General features: G+C 39.5%; 1 protein-coding gene across 1 annotated transcript in view; it reads right to left on the reverse strand.

The window, feature by feature from the left end:
• The window catches only part of ADAMTS18 (ADAM metallopeptidase with thrombospondin type 1 motif 18), a 187,818-nt gene that overhangs the window by 87,686 nt on the left and 72,771 nt on the right, over nt 1–27,361 (reverse strand). The window contains exons 5-11 of the mRNA XM_043981146.1: nt 25,222–25,504; nt 22,031–22,224; nt 19,432–19,515; nt 15,115–15,274; nt 12,666–12,771; nt 4,008–4,145; nt 1,658–1,811 (exon numbers count right to left, since the gene is read on the reverse strand). Of these exons, the coding sequence (XP_043837081.1) occupies nt 1,658–1,811; nt 4,008–4,145; nt 12,666–12,771; nt 15,115–15,274; nt 19,432–19,515; nt 22,031–22,224; nt 25,222–25,504 (1,119 nt within the window). The remainder of the gene's footprint in view (nt 1–1,657; nt 1,812–4,007; nt 4,146–12,665; nt 12,772–15,114; nt 15,275–19,431; nt 19,516–22,030; nt 22,225–25,221; nt 25,505–27,361) is intronic.

The raw sequence follows: 27,361 nt of genomic DNA on the forward strand, positions 1-27,361 counted from the left end.
AAAGCATTTGTCAAACATTTACTATATGCTCAGAACTGTGCGTAGGTCCCTAATATTTGTATAAAACATAATCTTTAAAGAGTTTATCGCCCCATTTATCCTCGCTACAGCTCTGTGAGTTAGGCAGGGCAGGTGTTGTTAATACCTCTTTACTGAGGAAGAAACGGATGTAGCAATGTTAACAGACCTAGCTAGGATAAGGCATGTGTGCACCCCAAAGTTTGAAAATGATCCATACACAACACTGAACCAGCTGTTGCGCCTCTTTGAGAAGCCAACACTGTTGAAGCACACAACCCCTAGTGCCTATTTTTAAAGTTCCTTATGGTTTACAAAGTGCTTTCCTCACTCTGCTGTTTAAAATTGACAGCACAAACATCATTATCCCCATTTTAGAAGAAATTTAGGCTTAGACAGAGGAACTGACCTGCCTAAAATCCATTCATTGTCAAAGGTCAGACCCATCCACTTTTTACCAAAAATGCAAAATGAGGTTAAGAATCATAAAGTGACCAGGCATGGTGCATCATGCCTACCAGATGGTTCCTGCTACCAGGGAAGCTAAGGCTGTTGGGTCTCTGGAGCTCAGTATTTCTGAGTGGACTAATCTGATCAGTGTATACAATAATTCTGGCATCTATATGGTCAACCTTCAGGAGTTGGGGATTGAAGATGAAGCTACCAGCTTATATAAGGTCAGGAAAACTAGAACAGGTCAGAAACAGAGCAGGTCAAGGTTCCCAGTGCCAATCACTTTGTGGGGGGGGTGGGGATCAGGCCCACAAGTAGTCCCTGCACTTTCAGCCTGAGTGAGATAGGGAGACCGAGCTTTAAGAAAAAAGAATCATGGGAGGCAGCTAGGTGGTGCAGTGGATAAAACACTGGCCCTGGATTCAGGAGGACTTGAGTTCAAATCCAGGCTCAGACATGACACTTACTAGCTGTGTGACCATGGGCAAGCCACTTAACCCTCATTGCCCCGCAAAAAAGAAAGAAAGAAAGAAAGAAAGAAAGAAAGAAAGAAAGAAAGAAAGAAAGAAAGAAAGAAAGAAAGAAAGAAAGAAAGAAAGAAAGAAAGAAAGAAAGAAAGAAAGAAAGAAAGAAAGAAAGAAAGAAAGAAAGAAAAGAAAGAAAGAAAGAAAGGAGGAAGGAAGGAAGGAAGGAAGAAAGAAGAAAGAAAGAAGAAGAAAGGAAGAAAGAAAGAAGAAAGAAGAAAGGAAGAAAGAAAGAAAGTAAGAAAGGAAGAAAGAAGAAAGAAAGAAAGAAAGAAAGAAAGAAAGAAAGAAAGAAAGAAAGAAAGAAAGAAAGAAAGAAAGAAAGAAAGAAAGAAAGAAAAAAGAATCATGAACTGAGTTGCCCAAGGACACATAGCTAGTAACTAGCAGGTTCAGCATACAAGTTCATGTTCTCTGACTCAAATTGAACAATCTTTCCTACTTCACCTTTTTGCCAAAGCTTTTCCCTGAGGAAAGATCATGCTGGTCCATTAGACCAACTCATTTTGTGGACAATGATTCAGGCAGCTTCATTATTACACCAGACACCACACTCTTGACTTCAGCACACCAAATCTCTTCCAGTCTGTGATGAACGAGCCACTTCAGAATCATAAGACAAGCTTAAAAAGGCACCCTCCCTCTACTCCTTCCTCACCTACCTTCACAAAACTTAGGCTGCAAAGTTTGGCTTTTGCTCCAAATTGCCACTTGCACTGAACATCTGCATCATAGATCTGACCCGGGAGCGTGTCTGGGTATTTATACTGTCCTGTTTGCTTTGGTTCATCAACCAGGCAAGAAGCCTGGGCTGTGCTGGAGGAAAAACAGATGTACACTAGTTATTGCATCTAGTTTGGGATTTTTAGATTTTTTTAAAAAGCCCACACACACTCTACTAATACATTGGTGCAATGCTTACTTCAACATTTCAGAGCATGTGAGATCTCATCTATATGAATACAACTTCCAAAGATACATATCACAAATCATCCACTTTGTTCCTTATCCTGAGTGTCCTTCCATAAATCATTCATTTAGAATTCACCTCTTGTGCTTGGGGACTTCCCTTAGATCCCTTTATATTCTGTGGAAACCCAGTGGAGAATGTAGCCTGTCCATCTGTTATCTCATGTGGATTCTTGCTATATGACTGTATTACCTTTTCCAGACATCTATCTCTCTGTAACAGGAGGGGTGGGAAAGACTGAAGCCACAGTGGGTGAGAGGGCAACAAAAAATAGACCAGGGGTTCCCAAACTGTGCTCTGTAGAACTGTGGTGTTCCTACTAAAGTGAGTGGAGAATCTGAAAGGGAACATTGCAATGCTAGCAGTATTCTTCTATTAGAAAACTGAAATGTGAAATTATCCAGGCATGGAATCCAATTCAGAGGATTTGGAGTTTGAAAGGGGTCTTAAGGATCATCTAGCAGAGTGGTGTCAAACTCCCAGTGGAAGGCAGAACTCCCAAGCAGAGTTCCCAAGTGAAGCCCAAACCAGATTAAAATGGAAGATCCATTTCTATTTGAGTTTGAGACAACAGGTCTAGTGCAACACCTTAATGGTACACTTGAAGAAACTAAATCCCAGAGAGGAAGTGACTTGCCCTTGATCACACAGGTAATCAGTAGCAGAACACATGGATGAACAACACTGTAGACTGATGTATTGCAGACAAGTCTCACTCAGTCTCCCTCTGTGTTTATGTTTTCCGAAGTGCCTTTATCTGCACCAGTTCCTTGTACAAATACAACATAACTGTTCAACTGGAATGTCCCCGTAGGTTGCTGAAGTCGAAATAACTTTTTTTTCCTTAACCACAAGATTTTAGCAAAGATGAGCATGTTTAGAAGCTTCAGTATTCCAATGTGTCTCATGTGATTAGGCTCTTCCCTGTTTTTAAAGATTTTAGCAAAGATGAGCATGTTTAGAAGCTTCAGTATTCCAATGTGTCTCATGTGATTAGGCTCTTCCCTGTTTTTAATTATGATTCTAGGGTTTGAATTCAGTTCACTGAGCTCAATTCAGTTCAATGATTTGAGGTTTTATCCTTGCTGATGAGGCAGCATATTATAATGCTTAATGTGCTGGGCTTGCCATTAGGAAAAGTAAGATCCAAATTTGACCTCTGATGTTATCTGTGTGACTCTGGGTGTCATTTAACCCCTATGTGCCTCAGACAATTTCCTAAGGATTATCTACTAAATCATAATTGGGTTGTAGTCTACATTGGTGGAAGGAATTTCCATACCAGGAAATCTGTCTTTATATATTAAATCCCTATTCACTTTTGTCTTCAGAGCAGGGTTAAAAACTACAGTTTTCACTCTTTACATAGTATGTCTCCATCCACTTTTTTATGCAGAGAATCCTCCAAGTCAAAACGTAGACAAGTTTAGATGCCTATCTTGATAGAAATGATGACCAACAAGACAGACGACTCATTTAATTAAATGATCAGTTTGGTTCTTACCTTCCACTTTTCCTACTCTTGTTTGATAGAATCGACTCAATTGATGTTTTGTCTGTTGGTGGGGGTGGAGAGTGGTGGGGAGTGGGGAACCAGATAGTAACAACCAAGAAGTGAAGCCGTTCTCTTCTAGAACAAACCAGGAGCATGTGTCCAATCCAAGAAGTACCATACTATGTAGGGATGAGGGCTGGTCTCAGAATCAGATCTAGGTTCATATATTGGCTTTGCCACTGACTCATTGTGTAGCCATGTACAAATCACTTAATATCTCCTGAATCTCAGTTCCCTCAAGTTCATATTGGAAATAATATTTGACAAGCCACTGAACCCAAAGCTGAGACTTAGAATTGGCACCTACTCACCTATATCAGAAGGCTGAAGAAGTCACTGAGCTATTGTCATTGTCATTGGCTCACCATTCAACAAGGCAGCGGGAGCCATCTTTTGTGAACATTGGCCTCCACCCTATTTGTCACTGCTTGCAACACTACCCAGAGAAGAATTCTATTACAATCTCCTTGGTTTCTTCTGGCCATACCTGAGGAACTTGGTGAGATATTGCCTACTGCAAGAGGACCAAGAGAACACCCCATTGTTTCCAGTCAGAGTTGGGGACATGATGTTGCCTTCAGCCTTTCTGCATGGATTCCCTTCTCCATCATGAATCATGCCAAAGCTGAAAAATAAGGATAGTAACAAAATTTTTGTTGTTCAATCGCCCTATTTATTAGTTACAAATGACAATAGGTATCTATATAGAATATCAAGAATCAAAATGGAAGAAAAGAACAAGACAAGTTATCATTTAATTGAAAGGTATTATATAGGGATAGGCAGGAGCCATCTATTTTCTGTGTAACTTTGGTCAAATTCCTTGCCCTCTCTGAACCTGTTTCCCCATCTGCTAAATAAGGGTTTTAGACTGTCCATGAACTTAGATGGGAACAATTATACCTTTATTTCAATATAATTGGTTTCCTTTTTAATCCTATATATTTTATGCAATTAAAAACATTATTCTAAGAAGAGGTCCTTAGGCTTCACCAGATTGTCAAATAGGTCTATGATAGAAAAAGGTCAATCCCTTGGACTAGATGATTTGTATCAAAGGTCCCTTTCATTTCTAACATTCCATGTTCTATAAAGGTCCCTTTTGATCTTATATTTTAAGCCTCTCTTCTAAGGTCACAACCAATCAATCAAATATGTATTTTAAAGCATATAAATACAGTGAATGGAACAATCCATCCAATACTCAATATAGTGTGTTCGAAGGGCCCTGGCAAATCTGGCATACTATGTTCCATATTCTAAGGGTTCTTCCAGCTTGGACATACTATGTTCCATGTTCCAATAACTTATGTTCTGAGCTTCCTTTTAGCTCCAAGAGTCTCTGAATCTGTGAAGGCTTTTTACAGTATGTTGGAACAGTAAAAGAAATGAAATATTTTTTCCTACCATATCCAACTTAATTCAATAAACTCACATTAAATGCCTAATGCATGAAGACCACTCTAGTTGGTACTAGGCAGAGGTGGAGGGGGTGTGTCACAAAGACAAAAATGTGATAGCTCCAGTACTCATGAAAAGTTTATATTCTATCACAGGGAATAAGACATGTACATACTCCAAAACTTAAATTGAACCTGTATTTCATACACATGAGTACTCCCTTCATGGATGCAAATGGTATCCATACCTTAGTAAAGAATCTTCATGTGTTACTGTGGCCAAAACAATCTTGCTCAAGCTTCAGGTGATAAAATTTAGCTATGTTGGTCCTTGGATGATAGACATAACTCCAGGACCACCATTTGAAGTCTTTCCAGCTTGTAAAAGCAAAGAGCTTATGTTCCCTTGGAATAGCCTTTGAGAGCCTGGGGTCCTCTTTATACCACTATGAGGCCTCAGAAGAGGACAGGACTACCGGTACACCAACCATCATAAGAGAAACTGAAATGTGGCATAATGTGGCCCAGTAATGAGGTACAGTCCGAAAAAGGAGCTTTGAAAGATGTAAGCAGGGAGAGAAAGATCATTAAATCTGAATAATCACCACCTGGAACTCTTGGGTCCACACAACTAAAACTAAATGAAAGTGGAAGATAAATTCCATCCAAGTGGGAAAATGGGTTCTATATATTATACTGGGGCTTGTTATGGATATCCAAGACTATGTTGCTAACAACAATGACTCCCTTTGGCTTCCTAATTCATATTGGGAAGTAGTAGAAGGGTATGGAAAGATTTTCCTAAATAATAATAATAATAATTTTTAAAATTGCATTTATATAACACTAAATATATTGTCTCCTAAATGGTGGCGAGTGAATCCATAAAAATTAATGAGCATGGATTGTTCAAAACTGTGAAGAGTTGCCTCTGCACATAATTAATTCCTTCACTACCCCAAAAGTCTTGAAGCAGAGGCTAGATAACCCTTTATTAGGGATATTTTAGGTGAGATTCATGACTTGGGTTGGAGCTGGACTAGATGGTCCCTGTGAATCCCTTCTAGCTCTTTTGGATCATTCCATAATTTTAATATCTTGTTTATTTTCACTATTACTTTATAATATATCCCCAATTTTACAAATGGAGAAACTAGGCATAATGGAGTTTAAGTGAAAAAGAATCATAAAATGGTGGAGTTGGAAGGTATTAGAAATATCAACACATCCAACCTCCTTTCACAGATGAAGAAACTGGGGCCCAGAAAAGGAAAGTGACTTTCCCAACATCACACGGTTAGTCACCAGAGATCCAAAGCCAAGTAAAAGGATAATAGCATTATAAAATGTTGAAACTGAAAGACTTGGAGATTATTCAATTCAGTCCCCACATTTTATAGGCAAAAAACCTGAAACCAAAGAAAGGATTCATGACTTGGCCAAATCATGAAAGCAGCTAGTAGCAGAGATGGCACGCAAATTCAGTTTACTTGCCTGAAAATACAGGCTCTTTCTATTATATTACACCTCCTCACCCATGAAATGCTGCCCATCACAGATCCTGAGAGAGAGATCAGGCAGTATCTCTCATCCTGCCCAATCCCCATGACTCAGATTGCCAAAACACAAGAACAGCCTTACCCTGGGCCACTTTGATGTGCATCCTCTGAAATTCAGATGGGAAAAATAATGGACCACAATGCAATGATTTATAGACACTGCAGGAAATTGATCAAAAGGAATTTGAGGATGACATTCTATATTGAGGAAAGGAGAGAACTGATGATTAAACTAATATATTCAAATTGGGTGGTTAGTCATTCTGGAGACTCAGGGGGAACATCGGTGTTTATTTCTTTTTGTCCAAAAAAAAAAAAAAAAGCGTCTAGCTGATATATTTTTTGTTTTGTCTTTTTTTCTAGCTGATAATTTATAAATTTATCTCAATAAATAATAATAACTTGCATTTGCATAGTGTTTTTAAGGTTTAAAGAGCTGCAGATACATTATCTCATTCAATCCTGACAAGAACACTGTGAGGGAGGGGCAAGTAGGTTATACAACTGATAAAGCACCAGCCCTGGAGTCAGGAGGATCTGAGTTCAAATCAGACACTTGACACTTACCTGGGCAAGTCACTTAACCCCTATTGCCTTGCCAAAACAAAACAAAACAAAAACCCTATTGTGAGGGAGGTACTACAGAAATTACGAACATACTAAATTCACCTATCTATAACAAAATCACAAAATGTCCAACCTGAGAGGATCTCATACATCATCTAATTAGACCTTACCTAAGCAGTAATCCCCAAATTTCTTCTTCCTCCAAACTTCTGTTTCTATTGAATCCACCACCATCCTCCCAATCACAAAGGTTCATGACCTTGGGACCATCCTGTACCTTCAGTACTTCTCCCCTTCCCCCTGATACCTAAGCAACTGCCAAGTCTTATAACTTCTACCTCTACAGCATTCTTGTCACCATCCTCTTCTCTCCAGTAACATGACCCTAGTAATCAGGTCCTTATTATATTTTGCGTATAGTATGGCTCTAGTCTCCTAAATGATCTCCAAGCTTCTAGTTCCTCCCCTTTCCAATCTATCTTCCATATAGCTGCCAAAATAATCTTCCTAAGACCAAGATCTGACTATCACTCATCTACTCTAAAACTACCTACGATTATATCTTGCCTCTATGATAAAATTGAAATTCTTTAACTTGACATTTAAGATCCACCAGCCTTGTTCTTACCTGCCCTTAAAGCCTTATTCCACACTATATTCCAGAAAAAATTACACTAATTGTTGTCTGAATTCAACAATCTATATCTGACTCCCATGCATGGGCACAAATCACCTTCCATAACTGGGATACATTTTTTTCCTTACCTCTATCTTTCAAAATCTGTCACCTTCTCTAGGAAATTTTGTTTGACCTTTACCCACACAGAGATTTTAATATTTCCCTCATTTATTTACTTTGATGCTTATGTGAATAATGTATGCATTATTTGCATAACTGATGTTATTTCTCTCTTTGTTTCTCTCACACACACAGAGGCTGAATATAAGCTCCTTAAAAATAAGGACTTTCATTTTTTGTTCTCATATCTACAGTACCCAGAACAAAGCCTTATACATTAGTAGGTACCTAATAAGTGTTTACTGAATTGAATTCCTGATAAGGGATCATCTAGTCAGCATCTTTTATGTACAATGGTACTTGGAGTTAGGAAGATTTGGGTTCTAACCCTACCTTGGATCTTTGCTAACTGTGCAGACGTGGACAAGTCATTGGATTTCTCTGTAAGATGGAGTCAATGATAGCACCTGTCTCAAAACAGGATTACTGCAAGGATCAAATAAGATCACATGTAAAGTGTTTTGAAAACCTCAAAGTACTATATAAATGTTTGTTAACTGTTATTATTAGAATCTGCTCGAAGTCATCCAATGAAAAAAACTCCCCAGGAACTTGCTCTGGAGGAAGACCATTCCATTCCATGGAATGAAGGATTTCATTCTTGGTTCTATTCTAAGGACACCGGGTCACACCCAACATTTTGGTGTGACCCTTTGGACAGATAATTATTCAGCAGTTTTTCTTCACATTGAACTGATTTCTGCATCTCCAGCTTCCAACATGTTTTCGTCTGGGGACAAGCAGGACCCGCCGAATTCCTGTTCCATGGCCAATTCCCCTATTTCATTTTATTTTAGTTGTCAACACCTTCAAATTGTAACATGCTATAAGGCAAAACAGTACTGTGGGAAGAGCCTTGGATTTAATGTCAGGAGACCTGGATTCAAAACCCAACTCTTTCTTCCCAGATGACCCATGACAAGTGATTTTTCCATCTCTGACCTTCGGTTTCCTTATTTCTAAAGATGGGGATAATAATACTTACACCCTCTCCATTACGGAGAAGTTGAAAGGAAAGCATTTTATAGTCTACAAAATGACAAACAATTGGAGATGTTATGAAAAAATGAGACTTTTTAGAAGGTGCCTTCTCAAATTCCTCAAAAAGAAGAAACTGTGGACACCTGGCTGGGTGGTAGGGTTCTTAATCCCTTCGACCTTCATGATTCCACCACAGGGGGTGCTCCTCATCTCCCAGGCCTCCACTATTGAACTCCTCCTCAACTCCAGTCCATCCTGTACTCACCTGCCAAGGTGATCTTTCTAACATGCAGGTCTAAGCACATCAACCTAAAGCACAATGGGTTTGGAGTTACAGGACCTGGGCTAAAACCCTAACTCTGTCACTCACTACTTGCCTGGCCCTGGACAAATTTCTTCTCTGAGTTTTGGGTTGTAATATTAGAGGATTGGACTGAATAATCTCTTAGGCTCCTTCCAGCTCTGGACACTGTGATCCTCTACCTTGGTAGGATGAGGAGGCAGATTCATGGACGAAAAGCTCATATTTAGAAAGTGCTGGGAGATCCCTGGAAAAAAGACTAAAAAAATGCAAAGTATTCTTCCGAGTATGAGAAAGGTCACAATTTGGATTTCCTGCAGAGGGATGCGTCAGTGTTGTGGTCTCTGAGCAAACTTTAGCATGGAAGTAGGATTTGTGGTTTATGAAAAAAATGAACTTTTTTGCTGGAAATTAAATTGATGCTTTAAAAAAATCTGGTAAGAAGTCTCCGGGGCTCAGTTTCCACTTTGGTACAATAATGGGACTGGACTCCATGGCCTCTAGGGACCATTCCAACTCTGATTTCCTGTATTCTAAGGTCTCTTTCAATTCTAACAGTTTATGAATCTTGTTTTTTATTCAGACATGTGATTTTATTTGGGTTGGGAACTCCAGGTGAGGAATTTACTCTACCCCTTCAGATCAGCACTTTCTTTGCAATTTATAGCCTTAGAGTTGCCAGGGGACCCTAAGAGGTTAAGTAACCTGCCAAGGGTCACACAGACCATACGTGTACAGGGTAGAAGGGGGACCCATACTTTTCTCACTTCAAGGCCAGCTCTCTATCTACTACAGTACACAGCTTCTTTTATGGGTCTAAGTAGAACAAAAGGTGGCCCCAAGTGTTCCACCTCTCCCCTTCCTAACAAAATCCCTAACACAATCTGAAAACACATTTTACATGTCCAAATATCCATGATATCAGAGCTCTATATTTTTTTCTGTTGTTAAAATTCTAACAATGTCAAAGGAGACCTCGAAAGAATCCGATTCAACCACTACCTAAATCGTGAATGATAATAAGTGAAGTGTATATGTAACTTTATGATTTACCAAGCACTTCACAAACATTATCTCATTTGGCCTTCAAAACAACCTCATGAGGCATGAGCTACTGGTATTTTTATCCCTATTTTGTATATAGAGACGTTCATAAAGAGAGAGTAAATAAGCATCAGAGACAGATTCAAACTCCCTGATTCTGATGCTCTCTCTGCTAATACCATAGTGCCTCTTCACCCCCTCTCTGATATTCCCAACAAGTGATCATCTAGCTTCTACCAGAATCCCTCCAGGGATAGAGAATTTATCAACTCTTCCTACCATGAAACAATTCATGACCACAGATTTGTATGGATTCATTGGCTATCTATCATTTAGGAGCTTAAAGATAAAAATCTGTTGACTGGAATTGACCAAAAGTTTTGGAAGAAAGGGCTTATTGCATTCAGTTATCCATTCCAATGCTATCACAGTGGCAACTGTATGCCCATTCTTGATGAGAAAGAGAAATGATAAGTGGATGACCCAAATGCAAACCTGGCATCCCCAAGATACTACTAAAAGAACCATAAAAATGGCTTCCAGAACTTTGGGAGAGTGGATTTACATTTTAGGGAAAGCACAGGATCTGAATTCAAGAGACCAGGTTTCAAATCCTAGTTCTGACACTTTCTAGTTCAGTGACCACAGGCAAATCCTTTGAATTTGCTTCAATTCCATTCAACAAGAATTTATAAAATGCATCCTAAATGTAAGGAACTGTGCTGGGCACTAGGATTATGATTACAAAATTGAAATGAGTCGGTTACATTCACTGTTATCTCCCTGGGCTTGTTTACCCATCTATAAAATGGATATAATAGTACTTAGGCTACCTATGTCAAAAGGCTGCTGTGGGGAATCCTAGAATTGAAGAATTTAGAGTCAGAACAGTAACTATCTATTCCAACCCTTACCTGAAATTCCCACTATAACATAGCCAGCGAGTGGTCATCCAGTTCCTACGTGAGAAATGTGAGAAATTCCTCTATCAGTGAATAATCCATAATCTACTATGTTCTACGACAACTAATTCCATTTTTTAGACAACTCTAATTGTTGGGAAGACTTTTTTCTCCCTGACATCCTGTCTAAGATACCTTTGCACCTTCCATCCATTGTTCCTGTTCTTTCCTATGGGGCCAAACAAAATGAGTCTAAACTCTCTTCCATATGACAACCCTTCCAATAACTGAGCATAATCATAATGTTTTGAAAACCTTAAAATGCTAACAAATATGACTGTTATTATGATGATCATAAATCTCAGAACAGAACCTCAGGTCCCAACCCCGAACTGAACAGGAATCCCTGATGGTTGAGCATCCAACCTCCAAATATCAATATTTATAGACAAGGAACTCACCTTTCTGGGCCCGAGTTTCTCCCTTCTCTCCACAACAGTAATCCAATCCTATACAAGTATTTATTAAATACCTACTATTTGCAGAGCACAGTATGAGGTACAAGAGATATGAAGACAAAACGTTTATGTCCCTGACCTTTAGGAGTTTACATGCTACTGGGGAGATACAACTTATAAACAGACAAATTGGGGTAATGGAAGGAGGACTGGATTTGGAGTCAAAGGACATGGGTTCAAATCCCAGCTCTATCATTTATTATCTATGTGAGCCTATTCAAATCACTGAAGCACTCCGTTTTCTCATCTATGAAATGAGGGCGTTTGACTAGATGTCTTCGAGCAGAAATGTGAAATGGAAAAGGATGTGCTATAGGAAATTATAAACAGGATGATCCCAGAAAAACCTGGAAAGACTCATATGAACCGAAGTTTAGTGAAGTGAGCAGGACTGGGAGGATATTGTGCATAGTGACAGCAGTATTGTTCAATGAGCCAGTGTGAATGACTTAACTACTCTCAGCAATACAATGATCCAAGACAATCCCAAGGGACTAATAACGAAGCATACTATCCACCCCCATAGAAAGAACTCATAAAAAGAGCACTTGTGGATTGCACATATATAACCTATATCAGATTGGTTGATGTCTTGTGGAGGGGGGAGCCCCTTTGGGGCTTTTAAATCCCTTCATGGCTCCAGCCTTACTTTACATTCGTCTCCACTTACTCCACACTTTGGACAAACTTCAGTTTGTTATTCCCCATTTTAAATAATCCAATGGTCATTCCTTTGCCTCTGTACTGTCTGCTCCATGCAATGTGCCCATACCTCTTCTTCATAAAATCCCTACTTTCCTTCAGTGCTCAAATGTCAGCTCCTGTTCTGATCCTCCCAGTTTCTAGTACCCTTCCCTAGAAATTTCTTTATGTTTATTTTTTATTTAATTTTCTGCACATGTTGTTTCCCCACAATAGAATATAAGCCCTTTGAGGGCAGTGACATTCATTTTTGTCTCTGTACCCAGCATCTCTTACATACATATAGAGCCTGGCACACAGGACACGCTTAAATGCTTGTTGAATAAATGAATGAATAATAATAAATAAATGACAACTCAAAGCTTCACTTACTTGTGGCCTGACTCATGAGCTATGGTGAACGCCAGACCAAGCCCTGTGTCTTCATTAATGGTGCAACTTCGATATTTGCTGCACATTCCACTGATGGGAGCAAAACCTACAGGAAACACCAAAGCCAGATGTTATTCCAGTTTGTAATGTATCACCTATGCAAGAGTTTTCTTAGATCTTAAGGATTCAGGAGAGACTTGGCTGTGTGTACAACTGTATTTAGCTCCCTTTTCTATAACTAATATCAGACCAATTTTAAACAGTATGAAACCTGCACTCTTCCATTCAAGTCGCTAATGCTTCCTCAGACCATGGAAAATTTCCTTCAGTCAGTTCTTGAAGGCCATGCTATCAGAGCACATGCTTTTAACAGATCTTAACTAGCTAGAAAGGCTTCAGATAGGGCCTCTGGTGTCAATGATTCAATCAATCCAACAAGCATTTAATAAACACCTGCTGTGAGCCAGCTGTGCATGGGGATACAGAACCAAAAATGAAAACAGTCCCGGTTCTCAAAGAATTTATATTCTATAGGGAGGATATAATTCATACATATAGATAAGTAAATATATAATATATACAAAGAAAACATTACATGTCCATTTAGGAGAGTTAGCTCCAAATAGATTTGTTCAAGAAATTCTAACAAATGGATTTCTCCAAACCTAGTCTCCTCTCTGAGTTCTAGTGTCTCATTTCCATCTGCCTGCTCTACATCTCCACCTAGATGTCCCACTAGCCTCTCTAACTCAACATATTCAACATAGAGTTCATCATCTTCCCTCTGAAATATTCCTCTGCTCCAAAATTACCTATTTCTGTTTAATTGAACATCATCCCCCCAACTACCCAGACATCAAACCTGAATCATCTTTGAATCCCATCTTCCAATTGCTAAGTCCTGTCATTGCTACCTCCACCAAATCTCTCCCATCATTACCTTCTCTATTCTCACACTGACACTACCCTACCTCTCACCTGCACTATTGTACCAACCCCACTAAATGGCCTCTCTGCCTCCAGGGTCTCTCCTCTCCAATTCATTCTTTACAAAGCTGTCAAAATAATCTTCCCAAGGCACATGTCTACCCATTTCACTCCAATGCTTAAAAACCTTCAGTCCTTCCCTATTGCCTCTAGGACAAACTACAATCTGGCCTGGTATTTAAGGCCCTCTACAATCTGGTTCCAAGTTACTTACCTAGCTTTAGGAAACATGTCTCCATCTCAGGTACTCTGAACTCCAGCCAAACTGGATTCTGAGTTGTTCCTATGTTTTCCTACTTCTGTGGATGTCCCACACTCTTTCAGTATACTTCTCTTCTTTAAGGTTCAGCTCAGATGCTACCTTCCTCATAAGACTTTCCCTGATTCTTATGCAAAGAGGGATCTCTCCCTCCTTATATCTTTCTAGAGTAAGTTGTCTGGATCTCACCTTTGGCCACTACCACCCCCAACACCAACTCCACCACTCCTTTATATCATGTGTATCTATGTACATGTCACGCCCTACCACTCCTACCCACAAATTTATAAGCTTCTCAAGGGCAGATGATGAAAGATAGATGGATAGATGTATATAAAGATGACAGACAGATGATTGATAGATAGATGGGTTGATAGATGGATTATATATAAATAGAAAGAAAGATAGGTAGAAAGAGAATTTATTAAGAGATTGTTGGAGATGTTGTAGAAGGAATTCATGGGTTGTTCAAGTTGACCTCAGGGATCTTGCTTCATTTTGTGATGAGGAAACTGAGACTGAAAGGTAATAGTTTTCCCCAAGTCACACAACTGCTAATGTTACTACTGCTGCTGCCTTCCCTACTGTTGCTGCTACTACCATTGCAGTTGCTTTTGCTGCTGATGCTACTACTGTGACTACTATTACTAGTGGTAGTAGTAGTACCTATAACACTTTCTATCTATATAACATCTATATAAAACTGTAAAACATTTTGTATATGTTATCTCCTTTGTTCTCAAAAATTCTGTGAGGAAGGTGTTACCTTCAATTTACAGAAGAGGAAACTGAGGCTAAGAGGTTAAGTGATTTTCATAGGGTCACAATGACTAGTAAGTATCTGAAGCAGAATTAGCATTCAGGTCTTTCTGACCCAGGTTCAATGTTCTATGCACTATGCCACCATAAGTGATATGGCATTTTAATCACTTTCTTCACAGTAATCCAGTGAGAAAAACAGTGCAAGCATTTATTATTCCCATTTTACAAGTGAGGAAACTGAGGTTTGAAGAAGTTAAATAACTTGCCCAAAGTCACCCTTCTACCAAGGGGTACATACCACTTGTACTCAAATCTAACTCATTTGGCTCCTAGTACAGGGTACTTTCTCTTGTAGCACATTCCTATGGATCACTAGTTGTTAATAAAAAGAAAACAGTCTAAGCAACACTAATATACTGTGAGACATTTTTGGTACTGTACCTAGAGTGTCACATGGCTCATTTTTCCAAGAACAGATATCCAGTCCTGTTAGTAAAATAGCATGATCATGCCGCTTGTTGTTTTTCCCGATGAGAGCAGATTGCCACTGACAGAAGCTATTCAGAGATTGATCTGCGTGGTGATTGATCAGTAATCCACCCTATGGGGAACCCACACAAATCAGAAATATTAATAAGCAGCAAATGACTGTAATCAGCTGAAACTTGAACTACATTAATTCAAAAGAAGAAAAGTAAACAAAAGGATTAATGTCATTCCCCTGCTCATTAACCCTCCACAGCTCTCTACTGACCATCAGATCAAATACAAACTTCCTAACAGAGATACCCTAAGATCACTTTGGTTCATTCATTCAATAAATATGTGTTAAGTACCTACTATATTTAGGTATTAAATGGTGGGTGGTAGCAGTGCCAGAGCATAGAAGGAAGCAAGTACAAGAGATATTCTGAAGGAAGAATTGGCAGGCCTTGGCAACATTATTGAGAGCATAAGTGACGGGGAGGATGGTGGCGCACTTGACAGAACAACAAGATTAGGAGGAAGTATTTGGGGGCAGGAGAAGATAACGGGTTCAGTTCTGGATATGTTGCTTAATATGTCTGCATGCCATCCAGTCGGAGACATCCAATAAAGCAGTTGGAGATGAGAGACTGGAGGTCAGTAGTAGGGCTGGATAAAGTATATATGAACATCATCATTTAGAGATAACAATTGGATCCATTAGAGTGAATGAGGGGAAAACAAAATAAAGCCCAGGATAGAACCTTGGGGGATATCCACAGCAAGTGGACAGGACCTTGATAAGGATCCAACAAAGGAGACATAAACCTAGGAAGAGAACCAGGAGAGAGCACCGTCACAAAAACCTAGAGAGAAGAGAGTAGCATGGAAAAGGTGACTGACTGTGTCAAGGTTTACAGAGACGTCAGGAGGGATTGAGAAAAGGCCATTAGATTCGTGGACTAGGAGATTATTGGTAACTCTAGGAAGTACTTTCATCTGAAGGTCAAAAATCAGATTGTAGAGAGTTAAACCCTCTATAATCCGCCCATCTGTAGTATTGTATTTAGATCTGGGCAATATCTAAGGGGAAAAACAATGACAAACTAGAGAGCAAAGGGGAGACTGAGTAGTGCCTTGAGAGTATTCTATATGGGGATTGGTTATAGGAAAGAAAAGAGAAGAAAAGACTTAGGAAGGACTTCAAGAATTTCAAGGTGCTCCCCCGACCCAACTCCTTTGCAAAAGTGGGGGTGGAATATTGGATTCCATGGATATGGAACACCACCATAGAGTTATGTAACTACATTTTCTCAAGCTATCAGTTTCTGCTGATTTTCTTCCTCTTCTTTTTCTTTTTTTCCTTAAAAAAATTGTATAAAACAAATTTTTTTTGGCTCTTTATTGGTTTGGCTCTTTGGGAGGAGAATGGGGGGAAGCGTATAGAAAGAAATTTAAAAATACAAAAAAATCCCAAAAGATATAAATAAAAAATTTCTTTAAAATAAAAATTATTTCAAAGGCTGCCATGTGGAAAAGGTAACTAAGAACAGACAGACATGTTCTGTTTGGCTTCAGAAGGCAAAACTCTAGGACGATGGGTAGAAATTGCATTAGTGGCAGATTTAGATTTGATACAAGGGGGAAGAGAATCAGTATTTATTAAGTGACTCTTATGCCAGGCATTGTGCTAAGCACTTTAAAAATACATAAGGAAATCTAGATATTCAATATATATATAAAATATAAAGTATATATAAGGAAAAACTTCCTAACAGTTAAAACTGTTTGAAAGTAGAATGAGTTGCCTGAGGAAGAACAAGTTCCTCATCACAAGTCTATAAATGACCACTTTCCAGGTATGCTATAAGAGAGATAAGACTAGTTTTACCCTGAGGCTATGGTGGGAGATACCTCTAGGACTGGCCCTCATTGACTCTGTTGATATGTCCAAGCACATGACCAAAACAGTTGGGGAAATGTTATGGGAGGCTGTTTGGCCTTACTAAAGACTATTTAAGAGTCTCATGTCTATATATCATAAATATTTTCTTCAAAAAAAATTAGAAGATATTGGACACGGAAGACAATATCACTGCATTAATTAAGTGAAATTGACTTTACTTCAACAATAAATGACTCGTCACTGATCTGGAAGTTATTCCTGAATCAGCTGTCTGGGTATATGAAAACAAAGTGGTACAATGGATAGAAGCACTGAGCCTGGATTCAGGAAGGCCTGAGTTTGAATCTGGCCTCAGACAATTACTAGCTGTGTAACCCTGGGCAACTCACTCAACCTCCATCTATCTCATTTTGCTTTCCTGTAATATAGGGATAATTATAGCAGCTACCTCCCAGGGTTGTTGTGAGGATCAAATGAAATAACATTTGTAAAGTGCCTGGCACATAGTAGGCACTATATAAGTGCTACCGATGATGATAATGATAATGGTAATGTTCATTGCATCAACTTCTTTGAGCAAAGACCAAAATTAATATAAGGCTAGAGGAAAGAATTAAAACGAAGATGCCCTGGTATGTAATTGAAAAAGTAATAATAATTCCAACATGACCTATTCAAACTGAAGCATAAAGAAACTAAGACTCACACAGGGTAACCTAAGTGGAAAGCAATTGGAGGCATGATCTGAACCCAGATCTTCTGGCTCCAAAGCTAGAGCTCTTTCCACTATATTCTACTGCATTCTGGAGAGCATATCCACACTGAAGAGACCATGCATAGTAGGGGCTTAATGAATGTGGGTTGCATTGAATTCAGCTAAATTCAAAGACGTGCTCAACTAAGGCTATAAAATGTATTTTTATATAGCTTCCAGAAGAAATATGTCAAATTTGGTAGGGGCACATTTTGATGTTTCTGACATCTGTTTAGCCAAATGCTATTTCCCAGTTTGACAAAACACATGAAAGCTGGAGTGAGCTCTTTGTGACTTCAAAACGCCTGCTGTTTCCATGACTCCATGCTGCTTGCTGATGCCACAAGGCAGAACCACATCCTCTCCCACTCCCCAAACACACAGACCCATAACTTTAAGACAACGTGTTAAACTTTATATGAGGTTAATAGTTTGATATCTTTTCTGTCCAAAAGTGGAATGGGCTGCTTTAGGCAGTAATGAACTCTGCCACTTTGGAGAGCACCAGGAAGAAATTGGACAGCCCATTGGCTGGGGCTAGCTCCTTGCTGTTCCACAAACAAGACACTCCATCTCTTGGGTCTAGGGATTTTCTCTGCCTGTCTCCCATACCTACAATGTTCTCCCTATTGACTTCCCTGGCTTCCTTTAAGGCCCAACTACAATCCCATCTTCTATGGGAAGACTTTCCTAACCCCACTTAATTCTAGTACCTTCTCCTTCTTAATTATTTTCTGTTTATCCTGTAATATAACTCATTTGTATATGTTTGTTTGCTAGTTGTTTTCCCCATTAGACTGTGAGCTTCTGGAGTATAGGCACTATCTTTTACGTCTTTTTGTACTTTCAGCACTTAGCATTGCATCAGGCACAAAAAAAGACATTTAATAAACATTTACTAACTTACTGAAAGAGGAAATTCCTATTGAGTCCAAGTTTGGCCTAGTGCAAGACTTCTTAAACTTTTTCCACTTGTGACCCCTTTTTGCCTAAGAAAATGTTACATGACCCCAAGTAGGTATAGAAATCAAACATTGACTGCCAAATATTTTGTGACTTCCACATTCAGTTATGTGACTCCATATGGGATTGCAATCCACAGTTCAAAAAAATTTGGTCTAGTGTAGTTTCTTCACCTTTTTTGTGTCAAGCCCCCACTGTCAGTCTGGTGAAGCCTATAGGCCCCTTTTAAAAATAATGTTTTGGGGGCAGCTAGGTGGCGCAGTGGATAAAGCACCAGCCCTGGAGTCAGAAGTACCTGAGTTCAAATCCGGCCTCAGAAACTTAACACTTACTAGCTGTGTGACCCTGGGCAAGTCACTTAACCCCAATTGCCTCACTAAAATAAATAAATAAATAAAAATAAAGCCAGTAGGCCTGAAGTCATCAGCCATGCTTTGGACAAATTTCCTACTAAAATGTTTCTTTGCTATGAGGAAGAATATCTGAAAGTCCCTAAGCTATTATCCACTTCCCCCAGTCATTCAGTGGTTATGGGATTTAAGAATTAAGGACATGCTTCCTTGGGGGGAGGAAGTCGCTATCCTTTCTACTATTTGTCTAAGAGAGAGTTTCTACCTTCAGGGAGCCTACAATCTAGCAGAATAAGATAAGGCCATGTCCTGCCACTTACAGGTTCCTGTTCCAGAAGGAGGAGGCTCACCACAACAATGTTTATGTCACTTCCAATGGTACCATCTTTAAAAAGACTGGAAACCTGATTGAATAACAAAAAAACACAAAAAAATCCAGTAAGAAAAAACAAACTTTTCCCAAAGAGTAAAGAAAAAAATCATTTACTTTATATCAAAATATGAGAATAAATTTTACAGCTGAAAATCAGAAATCAAAACTGTTGTTGTATGCATTGATTTGTTCAACATTTACTAAGATGTATGTTGAAGGGTGAGGGATATATGAGATGGAGACAGAGATAGATAGATGAATGACTAGATGGATGGGTGGGTGGGTGGGTAGGTGGATGAATAAGACAATTCTTTCCCTCAAGTACTTTGGATTTTAGTAGGGAGTTAATACACATGGACAAAGAATAATAGCTTTATACATACATACGTACACAGCACTTTAAGCTTTGCAAAGCATTTTGCAAATATTTTATCCTGACTACAACTTTGGGAGATAGGTACTACTATTACCTTTGCTTTTGCAGATGGGAAAACTGCAGCAGACAGAGATTAAGTGACTCGTGCAGGGTCACATAACTGAGGAAAGATTTGAACTCAGGTCTTTTAAGTAAGGTACAGATATAGGACAAGGTAGAATAAGAATAGCAAATGACAAGTTGGTCTGTTTAGCTGTATGATGGGAAATAGTAAAAGTCTGAGAAGGTAGATTGAAGCCAGATTGTGGAAGGCCTTGAAAGTAAAGCTCAGTAGTTTGTACCTCTATTGAAATACTGTCATGGAAAGAACTAGACTGTCTACAGAGGTTATCTAGTCCAATCTGAGCAGGAATTTCATCTACAACATTCCTAATAAACAACCATTTATTGGGCAAAGTAGTGAAATGGGTCCAGAGAGATGAAAGGATTCTGCTTAAAGATGCTTATAAACTTTATTTTAAGGAATATTGGGCTGGAAATCCATGTCCCCCTGGCTGTACTGTAACTTGGGGACTTCTCTGACTTCTCCACCATGTCCCATGGAACTTGTTACTGAGGGAAAAAAATCTTAGCATCCTGCAAAACCTCCACTGAAGGAGGGAGCTCAGCTCAGATGCCTCATTTCTCAGCTGGCTGCACTACTTTGGGACTTCCCTGACTACTCCCCCAAGTCCTGGCACAGAGCACCCTTTCCCTTCCCACCTCGTCAGCCTTCTTTTGCTTATTGTCTTCCTCCATTAGACTGTAAGCTCTTTGAGAGTAGGAACTCTTTTTTCTTTAATTAATATCCCTAGCATCTGCTACATAGATTCTTAATAAATTTGTATTGACTATTGGCGAAGATGGGGGAAGTAGACCACTTTGGATCTCTCTCTCTCTAAGCCAAAAATGATTTCAATATTTGATTAATGTTAAATTAATTGAAAATCTCTGGCAGATTCATGTCTAAAAGTAGAGTACAATATTAACATTTTTTTTTCTTCAGTAGCATCCATATCTTCATCATCTGTGATTTGGAAGGGGTATAGACCAGTCACGAAGCAAGAATGAGGAATAATCCATAGACAATCCAAGAACTATAGAGGTAGCTTGCCATGTATGAAAACTCAGAAGAAGGCCTCCAGGCATGGTGGGTTCATCATGTACAGAGGAGTCATGCAAAAATATAGAATCAAAAGCATGGAGCTGCTCTAATCTGCATTCAAATAGATGGGTTGTAAGCTCCTTGAGAACAGAGATTATTTTGTTGTTTTTGCATCCTAGGGCCTTTATAGTGCCTGACATATAGTAGGCACTTAATAAATGCTTTCTAATTCATCGATCGATTGATGTAGGAAGCACCTACACCAATGAGACTATGGACTTACCATTTTTTGGTAAATATAGTTTCATCAAGATATATTTTCTAATATCTTTATGCTTATGAATCTTCTGCAGTTCAAACTCCTTCCTTTTTAGAGGATGGAAGGAAAGGAGGAAGGAAGGGAAGGAGGGAGGGAGGAAGGAAGAAACAAAGGAAGGAAGGAAGGAAAGAAGGAAGGAAGGAAGGAAAAGCAAGTGGGAATGGTGGAGAAATGGAGGTGAAGAAAAGGAAGGGAAGGGATGGGGGAAGAAGGAAAAAGGTAAAAAGAGAGGGAGAAAACAAGCATTTGTTAAGTACCTCCTATGTACAAGGCACTATGCTAAACAATTTAAAGATATTATCTCACTTGATCCTCACAATGAAGTTGGGAGGTAGATGCTATTATTATCTCCATTTTACAGCTGTGGAAACTGAGGCAGCCAGTGGTTAAGTGACTTGCCCAGGCACGGCTAGTAAGTGTCTGAGGCTAGATTTGGGCTTTTTTGTTTGTTCGTTTTGTGGGGCAATGAAGGTTAAGTGACTTGCCCAGAGTCACACAGCTAGTAAGTGTCAAGTGTCTGAGGCTGGATTTGAACTCAGGTCCTCCTGAATCCAGGGCTGGTGCTTTAATCCACTGTGCCACCTAGCTGCCCCCATGAGGCCAGATTTGAACTCACATCTTCCTGACTCCAGGTCCAGTGCTTGATCCACTATACCACTGAGCAGTCAGAGGTCGAAAGTTTGGTGTCAGTCCATGCTGGGACTTACCATATTCATTACAGTTAGGATGTATGTGGTCACATTTTCTTTGCCATGCTTTTCCACCATTTTCTTATCAGCCACAACAAGAGTTTCCACATTGAGGCCTCTCTCGGATTTCCCAGCAGACCTTCTAAGCCGTCCAGTGCTGATGTATTCATCTACCCTTACATAGGTATCATCTGTGGGAGGCTTGGGGGCATCTGTAAAGAGACAAAGACACTTTGGCAGAGGGTCTGGAAGGAGCACACCTCCAAAGGAAAGAGGAATTGTTGTAGGAAGCCTCAAGCCTCATAACCACCACCATATGCTGCTGAACAGCAGGTATAAAAATCCATCCTGCCTCAGAAAGAAAGAGAGAGAGAGAGAGAGAGAGAGAGAGAGAGAGAGAGAGAGAGAGAGAGAGAGGGAGGGAGGGAGGGAGGGAGGGAGGGAGGGAGGGAGGGAGGAAGGAAGGAAGGAAGGAAGGAAGGAAGGAAGGAAGGAAGGAAGGAAGGAAGGAAGGAAGGAAGGAAGGAAGGAAGGAAGGAAGGAAGGAAGGAAGGAAGGAAGGAAGGAAGGAAGGAAGGAAGGGAGAGAGAGAGAGAGAGAGAGAGAGAGAGAGGGAGGGAGAGAGAGAGGGAGGGAGGGAGAGAGAGAGGGAGAGGGAGAGGGAGAGGGAGAGGGAGAGGGAGAGGGAGAGGGAGAGGGAGAGGGCGAGGGAGAGGGCGAGGGCGAGGGCGAGGGCGAGGGAGAGGCAGAGGGAGAGGGCGAGGGAGAGGGAGAGGGAGAGAGGAAGAAAGAAAGAAAGAAAGAAAGAAAGAAAGAAAGAAAGAAAGAAAGAAAGAAAGAAAGAAAGAAAGAAAGAAAGAAAGAAAGAAAGAAAGAAAGAAAGAAAGAAAGAAAGAAAGAAAGAAAGAAAGAAAGAAAGAAAGAAAGAAAGAAAGAAAGAAATGATGGAGACAACTTGAGACAGTGGAATAAGTTGAGAATCAGGTTTTTAAATGCATAAAATAAAATACAAAGAATTACAAAGGAAACTATACTAAAATACAGTTATCAAAATATATTAAAAAACAAGTTCATGGACCCCAGGTTAAGAATCTCTGCTTTAAGGTCAGCATTCCCCAAGGGTCTGCTCTGGGTTCTCTTCTTTTCTTTCTTTACCTTCTCCCTTGGTGATTTTATTTACTACTCCAACATCAATTGCAACCTCTATAAAGCAGTACTATTGTAGACCTGATTCAGGAATCAGAGGAATTGGGTTCAGACTCTGCCTCTAATGCTTACCCCAATGTCACCTTGAGCAAGTCTCTTAATCACTTCACTATTTCTGGGTGTGGTACCAAAAAGCACCATCCAGTCTCCCATGTTTAGTACTTTGGCATTAATACTTCCTCCTTGACTCTCATATGCAATCATTGACTAGGTCCAGTCAATACCATCTCTACCATATTTTTTTCCACCTGTCCCTACCATGTCTGACTAGACTACCACAATAGCCTCTTTACATGATTTCTCATTTCGGTTTTCTCCAATCCATCCTTTGGACCAATATCAGAATATTCTTTCTTGTACAGAGATTTGGTTGTCACTCCTTTGCTCAAAAATCTTCAGTGACTCCCTACTGCCTACAGAATAAAGTTCAAACTCCTTTGCCTAGCATGCAAGTCCTTCTGAAACTTGACACCACTTAACCTTTTCAGCCTTCTCTCATATTATACCCCTCCATGATCTCTATGTTCTGGGCAAACTGGACCCATAATAATACCTTGAACTTTGTTGAATGCCCAGGACACCCTCTCCTATCTCCCTTTTTGCCTGTTGAATGACCTCTTATTCATTAAAGCCCAAATCAAATATAATCTCCTTTAGAAGACTTTCCTCATTCCAGTAACTGGGAACACCCTGTCCCCTCCCATCTCAACTCTGTATTGTACCATGGTGCTGACCCTTATCATGCAATGTAAAACTAGAGTTATTTGGGTTTGTGTTGTATCCCAACAGTAAAAATGTGAGTTCCCTGAGGCTGGAGGCTGTGTCTTATCTGAACTTTCTCTCTCCCTCAGCAACTGGCATAAGACCCTGCACAGTAGATACTCAACAAATTGGCTGTAGTTGTAAATAAAAAATCCTCTGCTTGGCATTCAAGGCCCTTCCTAACCAAGCCCCCTCCCACCTTTCCAGTCTGCTTACATGTTCCTCCCTTCCAGGTATTCTTCCTTCCAGTGATGCTGGCCTCCTGTGTGTTTTCTCTCAACTCTAGGAATTTTCTCTCACTGTCCCCCAAGTCCCAACTAAAATCTCCTCTTCCACAGGAAGCCTTTCTCAATCCCTCTGAATTCTAGTGTCTTTCCTCTTTTAATTATTCCCTTTTGATCCTACATCTGTATACATGTTTGTTCCTCGTTTCCCCCATTATGCTGTGTGTCCCTTGAGAGAAGGTAATGTCTTTTGCCTCTTTTTGTGTTCCCCAGTGCTTAGCACAGTGCCTGTTGCCTAGTAGGCATTTATTGACTGATTGACTGCTAGCACTTAAAATATTTGAAGATGATGAACATGGCTCCACTATGTTTTCCTCATAATTTTGTCCAACACACTCATTTTACAAATTGGGAAACTGAGGCACAGAGGAGAAACAACTTGTCCAAGTGCATATTTGTCCCACAACAAAATAAACAAGTGAATTAATAAATAAATGAGTAAATGAATGGGTAGATAGGCAGATAAATAAATGGATGAATGAATAAGTAAATAAAAATGATCACCCAAATTTTTTCCCAGGAGGTCTAGGTTTGGGTTTTATTCCTATACTTTTGGCCTTAAGCCTTTTCCTTCATTAATATCCTTCCCCAATCTGTGTTTTTAACTTCTCTAATGAGATTAATTATGTAATATTTTATATTATCATATCTGTGTTTGTTCTCTTACTAGACTGTGAGCTTCATTAACACAAGGACTGTGGATTGGTCTTATCTAAACTTTCTATCGGCCTCAGGCATGGCCCAGTAGATACTTGATAAATGTTTGTCATACAGTTGTATTTGTTGTATTTCCTTCCCAATTTCTAATGGATTCCCTGGAGTGGGATTAGTCCCATTTTAAACAAGCAGCCCCACTCCCAGCCCTGTCAGCACTGCTGTCTGCCCTTAAGCAAACACAGACACGTCTGTACAGGGTCCACATTTAAAACTAGAACAAGAGAATGTTCCCTTACATACATTTCTTGCGCCTTCCACAAAAGTGCTGCTTTTGCACCCTTCGATGCTGAGAAGGCTTCTCTAGGCTTGGAGCCTCCTGGGGGCTGTGACTTCGGGGATGAGCCGGCAAAGGCAGACTGGATCCAGGGAAGCCCTGATACCGCTGGATTTTCTCCTCTGCTGTTCTTTTGTACAGTACATGAGGATGGTGGCCTGTGGGGGAGGTGTAGTTGTGTTCCTGGGCTAGCAGCACTGGCAATGGAGATATGAGGAACTCATTTTCTTGGGTCCTGATTAAACCTGACTAAAAAAAAAAAAAAAGATAATTCTTTACCATGTGTCTTATACATAAGTGTATTATTTTCTCTATCTGTACTTGTCTCAGTCAGCTTTAATCTAATCCAAACAAATCCTTTTTGTTTATGTCTCTCTGATATACAGAAACTCACATAAATCGTTCATTCAACAAATATTTAAGCATTTACCATGTTCGATTTTGCATTTTGTCTCTGTGGGGACAGTTGTAATAATTATACACGTGTATGGATGGATGTGTGTATGAATATATGTATGTATGGATGTGTGGATGTATGTGTGGATGTATGTATGTATGTTTTAACTAAACCTGTGATTTCATTGGCATGGGGAACTCCTGGTGAGTAAATTCCCTTTTCCAATGCAGTTCATCAACTTATAGTCTTACTTATAGAGTTGCCTGGAGCACTGAGAGGTTAAGTCATTAGCCCAGGGTTACAATGCAAACAGATATCAGAGGAACAATAGACCCTGGGGCCTGCTTTCCATTCAACAAGCATTTTGACTTGAAGTTAGAAGGTCCTGAGTTCCAATGTAACCTCAGACACTTGCTGTGTGACCATAGATGTCATTTTTAAAAAATTCCCTCTGTGCCTCAGTTTCCCCATCTGTAAAATGAGATTATAATAGTTCTTACCTTCCAGGATTGTTTTGAGGATCAAATGAGATAATATTGGGCAAGTGCTTTGCAAACCTTAAAATTCTCTATAAATGCTGGCTATTATGATCAAGTGCCTACTACGTTCCAAGCACTGTGCTATCATAAGATTCCATATCATCTCTGGGAACAATAGTAATTTTAAAAAAATAATAAAAAATAATTACAATAAATGCTTATACTTAATATTGTGCTTTGTTTTATATATTCAAATATATGCAACTGAGGAAAGCCTCCCCCTCTACTTGCAAAGCTCCCTCCCTAATGTAGAAAAAGAAAGAGATAACAGATGAACAGTTTGCATACTGGATGGATGGACTAGGATCTATTAATCCACTGAAGTCATAAGATCTTGATACCTCACCTTTTTGTAACACTTTTCTGTATTTCATGAGCTGCTTCCCTCACTACAGCCTGCGGGGTAAGAATAGTTAAAAGGATTCTAACTCACATATTACAGAGAAGAAAACTGAATCTCAGAGAGGGGCAGTGATCTCTCTGAGGTCACACAGTCAGGAAGTATCAGAGCCAGGACTTGAACCTAAATCCTCTGACTTCAGATCCAATGTTCTTACCATTACACATACTACTTCTTCCACTTCTGCAAGGAACTATGTAGATGATAGTGATGATCAACAAGAAACATGCATTTATTTATTATCTACCTATCTATTGCTATTGATCCATCAACAAATATTTATTAAGTCCTTACTATATGCCAGTCAATGTTTTAAGCCCTGGGAATACAAGCACAAAGAATGAAATAATCACTACTTGTAATAATGATAATGATGCTAATTCTATGGTACTTTAAAGGTCTAAAAAGGATATGAAAGACACAGGGTGATTTTAGAGTGAAAACTGGATGTGTTTATTCATTTTAAAATGCCCTACTAGGTGATCTCAGGTCATGCCTAAGACTGTGAAGTGCTTTCCTCCCCTCTGGGCTCCAACTTCCTCTTCTGCAAAATGAAGGGGGTTGAGCTCAATAATGCATTTCTTTTTATAAGACTGATTCCTCTGAGGACCTGAATAGACTTTTATAGCTACAAGGGATATTGGAAACCAGTTTCACCACTTCATTTTTTAGATGAGGAAACTATTTTTGCCTTTCTTTGTACCTTCAGTGCTTAGTTCAGTGCCTAGCATATTATCATAAATGCTTCTTGACCTGACTTGAGGAAACTG

The sequence above is a fragment of the Dromiciops gliroides genome, chromosome 2, assembly GCF_019393635.1.
Source record: "Dromiciops gliroides isolate mDroGli1 chromosome 2, mDroGli1.pri, whole genome shotgun sequence".
NCBI lineage: Eukaryota > Metazoa > Chordata > Mammalia > Microbiotheria > Microbiotheriidae > Dromiciops > Dromiciops gliroides.